Genomic DNA, 7,175 nt, shown 5'->3' on the forward strand with positions numbered 1-7,175 from the left:
ATATGCTATTTCTTTATTTGAGAAAATATATTTGGTATTTATTTTTTTACTCGTTACAATTTCAGTTAAATAAAAACTTATCCATTTATTTTATATTAGACAAATACCAAGTCATGAAACCCAAACTTATAATTTAACTTTAAAAAGTGGAAACTTTTTCATCAAAAAAATTGTTAATATTTTAACATTTAGTGAAATTTTTACAAGTAAAAAAATGTCAAACTGTTTACAGAAATGGTAAAAAAGAACACTGATAAACATCGTAAACTTCTATCAACCTCTATCAGCATCTATCAAAGAATATTAAAATATTATTTTATATAAATAATGTTCTTTATTTTTCTATTTTTGAAAATCTCTCTAACAAATATAAAGAATTTTCTAAGTAAAAAAACCAATAAAATTATGACCTTATATACTTTCATAAACACAAAACCAAAATCCGTTTATTTCAAATTTCATATTCAAGTATGATCTTATTTACTTTCCTTATTAAAAAAACCCCCCATATTTGATTTTCTAGGAAGCTAAAAATGGAGAGACGCATAATTACCATTTTGCCCTTCTGGGTCTCTGAAGAATTTTCCCAAGGAAGAAGAGGGTTGAGAATTAGCTGGTAAGCCTTGAGCAAGAAGGATGAGGCAATTCGCCACATCTTCGTCGTCATCGTCGTTGTCGTCATTGCTACGACCACCGTCTCGACCATTGGAAGAAGAGGAAGAAGAGAAATTTATGAAGCTGTGGCATTGACCAAGAAGCTCACAATTTGGTAATTCACTAAAATAATTAGGACTCATCTGCAATTTTTGAGTCTTAGTTCTCTTTTCTTTTGCTATCAAAATCTGATCTTCTTGACCCACTTATATATATATATATATATATTTCAAGTCAAAAGGCTAACAAAAAGAACAGTGAATCTGAGTTAGACTGCCTATCTTTGTTGATGGGAAGTTCAAGTTTAGAGAGAAAGAGAGAGTTATAACAGAAAAAATTGCAAATTTAGAAAGAAAAATTTGGTGAATGATTTGGAAATTAGAGAGGAAGGACAATGAAGTTTTTCCAACTCTTTTTGTTTAAAAAAATAAAATAAAAAAATAAAAAAACCATCATTTTCTCATTCATACACCTCAACATTTAATTCTTCAATTCTATGATATCTCCATTTATTTTATATGAATTAGTCAACTATTTGATAGAGTAATAATCATGCGAGTGTATGAAAATGTTATTAGGATTTTAGTATGTTTCAGAATTAAGGATTAATGAGTAAAGATAAGTTGAGTTGGAACTACCTAATTTGGCTTTGTATTAATTGAAAATAGTATGGACTTTCATACATTTGTTTTTATTTAGCAAATCTTAAATTCTAATTAAGGGCATAAACAAGTAGATTCAACTTAATTTTTGGTCAAAATTAACGTGGAAGAGATTATCTATAAAGTTACGAGATCAAAATTCGATTCTAAAATAATGACTTTTTCAATAGATTGATGATCAATAAAAGTAACTCATGAATCAAAAAGTTATCGAAGTAGTTTTTTTTTTTTTTTTTTTTTGGTTGCAACCCCTCTTGCAATCTTCTATGTTTGCAAATGAAATATAGTAAATTTTGATAGAACATTTGTTTGTTTAAAATATTCATTAAAGTGAGTTGATATACTTGATAGAATGATAAAGAGTATGAAATGTGAATAAGAGTGTTGTAAATCATTTTATAAAGTTTGGTTGTATGATGTCAAATAATTAAGAATCAATAACCAATTTTACAAGGCAACAATTCTTTTAACAAAAAATAAAAAATAAAAAAATGTGGAGACATCTATAGTTAATTAAAATTACTATGTTAAGACGGTAGAAATTTATTGTCATATTCAATCATTACAAAGTCTAAGAAGTTAAGAACCATAAAGAAAAAAAGATTATGAAAATAGGTATGGTACTGTCTATAGACGTTTTGCACCAAATTAGCTTCCAAAAATTTATAATATCATGAGAATGAACTTGTAGCAAGTTAGTTGGTTGACTTATTTCTTAATCGTTCAAATAAGGACCACAAGACATTATACTATATAGTGCTAAGTTGAGATCAACCAATAAGGCACGAGGTACAAAATTTAAGTGTCAAAATAAGTCATTTACTATTTTATTAAAAGAATCGACTTTTATTTTATCACTTGTATAATATGACAGCGAGTTATATCAATTAAAATAGATTTGACTTTTAAATAGAACGAATTAATTTTTTTTTTACAAAAAGATAAATAAAATAAATAAAAATATGGAATAGGGATGGAGATTGCATCACCCATATGAGTGTTTTTCTCAAAGAAGCCCATTGGTTAGCATTTGATGGGTTGGCAATGGGCCTAAAGTTGCCCACTTCACTTGCCTCATTTTACACAAGTTTTTCAACAAGTGATCTCTTGTGATGATGTAAAACTTTCTTTCTTGATATGATTAATTTGTGAGAAATGTTTAGTAAATAATTGTAAAATACTATTACAATGTATGAAATAAATAACTTTCATATATATTCTCTCTTTTATGTGGATTTTTTGGTCTCTAAAATGTTCCAACTTTACAATTTCTCAACTAAAAAATGTTTTAACATCATTTTGAAACAAAACCTAATGGATTAAAAAACACTTTTTGTTCTAAACATTTATGGAAGTAATAATTTGATCCTTGATTTTTCGAATAAAAAAAAAAATTAGTCCATATATTTTAAAATTTATAACAACTTAATTTTTCAAAAAAAGAAAAACAAAACCCACATCATGAAAAAAAAAATTTATCAAATTTTATCATGTCATGACTTCGTATAAAGTACATGTTTAGAAGTGATTTTAAAATTATTAAAATCATTGTTCTCATGTACAAATCGCTATAAAAAATGCTTTAATCACTCATATCTAATTTTACACTTTTAAATGCAATTTTCGTATCATCAAAATTAGTTTTGAATGATTAAAACTATGTTTCAAAACATTTTGTAAATGTCAGAAATGATTTTAACCATCTTTATATATATATTTTACATTTAATTAATCTATGTACATAAGTAGGAAATCTCATTAGATCCAAATAGTAATTTTCATATACTAAACTGTTACAAATTTTAAAATACAGAAACTAAATGATTACATAATAAAGTTTATTTACAAAAATCAGAGACTGAAGGACTAAATTATTAAAAAAAAAAAAAAAAAAATGTACAAAGACTAAATCATAAAATAAAATTAAAAGATTAAAATGATTACTTTTAACCAGCTACAACCATGTTCAGATAGCACAAAAGGTCTCTCTTTTTCTTCGTGGGATGTTTCCGATTCCGCAATCCTATTAGAAGAAGAACCCCGGGCTAAAGAAAATGTACAATCCAACTAACTCTATATTTCATTTTAATTCACTATATAATATGAGATTTATATATAGAAGAGCTCATTTTTTTTTTTTTTTTTTTATTATTATTATTATTATAATTTATATAGCCTAAATACATATTTTATATGTGAGACAAATATGTTGTCATTTTCAAGTTGTGTGAAGTGAGGTCATAATTTGGAAATAGGGCATCATGATGAGCATGTGGGGTTGGATGGTAAAGCCAAACGCGCTTTCAAGAAAGTTGAGTCCTATTTTTGCATACTTTCAATGCTTTATTTTTTCTTTTTTTTCTTTTTTTTTTTTGGCTTTCCTTTGCTACTATATCATTTCTAACTAGAAAATTAACCAAAATAAATAAATACTTTGGCTCCAATGGGATTTTCTTTTTTTCTTTTTTCTTTTTTCATTTTTCATTTTTTTTCTTTTAATGATCCTAAAAAGGACACTATGAAATTGTAAAATCAAACCATTAACAAGTTTTTTTTTTTAAAAAAATAGTCAAATTCAATCTAATCGACCTTAGTTGTCATCAAACATATTTATCACTTGTGGGTATATTAGTCAATCGATGATATGAACACAAACCATACTTCGCTCTCTTGAAAAAGAAAAAAAAAACTCCTATTTATTGATTATGTCCTCGTGCTCAGAATCAAATCACTTGCTGTGTAACCCGTTATGCCGCCAATTTTTCAAATTCCCTTGGTTTTTTTTTACTCTTCCATTTTAGAAAATGTGTTGAGACTCTTATTTTCTCGAAAAGAAACTCACAGTTTTAAAATCTCATTAAAAACTCCTATTCTGATTTCATAAGTTGAGACCTACCGAATCAATACATTCATACTTGCTCAACAACTTAAATTCATCTCCAAGTATAGCTTCAAAAAAGAAATAGAAAAGCTTCAAATCATTCAGATGTTACATAATATAGAATACATCTTTGAAGAATCAAAGAACATAAATTCTTTCTATCATTTTGTAATGTCTAAGATAGTATTTACAAAACCAACAGAGATTCATCCTCGCCTAACATGTTGAGTAAAAGTATACTTTATAACTACACACTTCTACATTTCTACTCATTTCATCTCCTTTTTCATATCATGTAGACCATAATGAAAAATTGACATAACGCAAACGCAATCAATAACTCTATCTTAACTAGCATCAATAAACGAAAAACTTCACGAAAAATCGCAATGATAACAAGAATAAAAATCTCATTGAGTTTTCAATCTCTAACTAGACTTTGAACAGAAACCTAACATGCATGGAATTAACTTTTAGTATGTTTAACCAACTAAATGTTGGGTTAATTCTGTCCCCTTTTGCACAAAGGCCAAATTTTGAATGCTTTAATAATGAAGGGGAATCTAGAAAGATTGTTGCACTAATTAAAGCCACAACATACCCACTATGAATGGTGGGGATCTCCAAATACTTGAGAGACAAAGGCAGAATCTTTGTGAAGATCTATCCCTTTGCATGTAATAATCATAATTCATCTCTTAAAACAGAGCAAAAGCAGCAAAAGGGCCCAATATAATGGCTAAAAAGTACACAAAAATGAACTCTAAATCTCAACATTCAGCAACAAAGTTTGGATTTTCATTAGTAATAAAAGTTATATGGTACAGAACTGAAAAATGATCCATAAACAAAGCCATGGTTTTTCTTTGAATTTATGGCATTTGCAGCATCACAAAAAATTTGTTCCAAGTACTTTGTACTTGGAACAAAGTGAATGAGAATTTCCCCCTTTTTCTTCTTTTCAACCCACGTTTTTTTTTTTTTTTTGGTGTAATTGTGATTTGAAAGAGAATGAAACAAACAAACTCCAAATTACAAATCTCACAATCACAGCAAAAAGAAAAAAAAGATGACAATAAATTAAGTAGATGGGCATTGAAAAGAACTAGAGAGAATGAGGAATCAAAGTCATTGAGACTATTACTAAATCACTTTTTGATGCTTGTGAGAATGTTGAGAGAAATCAGACAGAAATGAATGGCTTCTTTTTCTAATGTCAATGGGTGAGCTTTGAGCTGGGGGCTGTGAAGGGCGAGCTGAGATGATCACTGGCGGGATGTCACCCGAGTCGACGAGTGGTGGCGGGTGCTGCCAGTGAGGCAGCGGCCCGGCAAGGAGGAGGTTCTGAAGAAGAGGGCCAGCTTCAATCACTGCCTGCAGAAGCTTGCCTTTTTGTGGCAATGGCTTCTCACAGGCATTTTTCCAAACAGTTGGTGGGAGTTCTTGAGATAATAATGGCTTTTCATTCTCACAGGCATTTTTCCAAACAGTGGAGGGGAGTTCTTGGGATAACAATGGCTTTTCATTCTCACAGGCATTTTCCCAAACAGTTGGTAGGTGTTGTTTTGATAACAACGTCTCTCCCACAATTGGGTCAGTTTGAGAAGATTGAATTGCATTATCATCAGAATCAGAACAAGCAAAGATCTTACTAGAATCACTATCACTTTGTGGAGTGACTTCGTGTTCTTGAATTTTGTGTTGATCAAGCAGAAACAAGTTTTCATACATTAACTTCCCACATTTTGCTTCAACTTCATCTTTCTCTTTAATTGCTCTGTTGAGAAGATCTCTCAAGTTCATAATTTCACATTCTCTCCTCAAAATCTCCTCCTTTGCTGACATGATTGTTGTTTCAAGCTCCAAAGTTGTGTACAAAAGAGCATGCTTCAGCTCTTCCATTCCCTGCAAAATTTGAATCAGATTACTAATTTAGAACAAAACCCAGAAACAGAATCATGCCAAAATGGAAACAGGGTTTGTGAATTAGATACCCACATCTTCTTGATGAGTGCAGAATTCCCAACTAAGAGATGTGCATTCAGCCTCCATTAATTGAATTGAAGTGAGAAATTTAGAAGAATTTGAGGATGAAGGAGATAGAGAAAAGTTTCTGTGGATTTTTGTTGCTATTGATAGAGGAGAATTGTTAGCATTCCTCTGTCATTTTTTTTTCCTCCTTCTTTTTCACTTTTTGTGTGATGGGTCTTTCAGTCTCACTAATTAGGCTATTTATAGAACAATTATATTCATTATAATAAAGAGAAAAAAAAGAGGAAAAAAAAAAGGAAGAGATTTAATTATTATCTAATTAAAAAGAAAAGAAAAGAAAAAACATTTAGACTTTTTTTGGAAAAATAAGTTCAACTCGTGAATACATGTTGGGATATAATTGTACTCTTAAGCTTTATTTTCTATCCATTTTTAGTTGACAAAAACATGGTCCATTTGTAATTATTTTTTTAATTCGTCCCTTATTTAATTACAATTTGTTACCTGATAATTTTAATTTTACTTTTACTTTTTAAAATTTAAAATTAGTTGAAAGCATAGAATTGAAATTGAACAATTTGAATGATAAAAACCAAAATCGAACAAATTTTAAAGTATAGAGACAAAAATAGTATTTTAACCTATAGTTTTCTATTGTGTGATTGAAATAAAATGGTATATTAACTTTGAAGTTTGTGTTTGTTTAGTTCTTCAATCTTTTAAAAGTATTTAGGTTTAAATACTATTTTGGTTCTGTAATTTTGGTTTTTGTTCATTTTGGTATTTGTATTTTTAAAATATTCAATTTAATCCTTGTACTTTCAACTTTGGTTCATTTTTGTCTCTATACTTTCAAGATGTTCATTTTGGTCCTACTACTTTCAATTTTGGTTCATTTTGATCATTTAAGAATGAAAATGAATAGGTCAAAATGATCATTTTTTTAGAGTACAATGACCAAAATGAACATTTTGAAAGTACTAGGA

The 7,175-nt window shown here is 28.8% G+C and overlaps 2 protein-coding genes across 3 annotated transcripts in view; both read right to left on the reverse strand.

Moving 5' to 3' along the window:
- LOC120076169 (zinc finger protein ZAT5-like) overlaps nt 1-4,892 on the reverse strand; it is a 6,950-nt gene extending 2,058 nt beyond the window's left edge. The window contains exons 1-3 of the mRNA XM_039029937.1: nt 4,799-4,892; nt 4,213-4,265; nt 554-797 (exon numbers count right to left, since the gene is read on the reverse strand). Coding sequence (XP_038885865.1) covers nt 554-797; nt 4,213-4,265; nt 4,799-4,892 — 391 coding nt within the window. The remainder of the gene's footprint in view (nt 1-553; nt 798-4,212; nt 4,266-4,798) is intronic.
- An 81-nt stretch (nt 4,893-4,973) lies between these two features.
- LOC120075878 lies at nt 4,974-6,405 on the reverse strand. Of its 2 annotated transcripts, none has more exons than XM_039029610.1 (2): nt 6,196-6,405; nt 4,974-6,102 (listed from the first exon to the last, which is right to left on the reverse strand). In XM_039029610.1, exons 1-2 carry the CDS (start codon nt 6,247-6,249, stop codon nt 5,341-5,343), a joined length of 816 nt encoding a protein of 271 aa, XP_038885538.1. In that variant the 5' UTR covers nt 6,250-6,405; the 3' UTR covers nt 4,974-5,340. The 2 variants fall into 2 exon arrangements, with proteins under 2 accessions (XP_038885538.1, XP_038885539.1); XM_039029611.1 differs by having other exon boundaries at nt 6,192-6,405.
- Between the last annotated feature and the right edge of the window lie 770 nt (nt 6,406-7,175).

Source organism: Benincasa hispida, chromosome 4 (genome assembly GCF_009727055.1).
Source record: "Benincasa hispida cultivar B227 chromosome 4, ASM972705v1, whole genome shotgun sequence".
Taxonomy (NCBI): domain Eukaryota; kingdom Viridiplantae; phylum Streptophyta; class Magnoliopsida; order Cucurbitales; family Cucurbitaceae; genus Benincasa; species Benincasa hispida.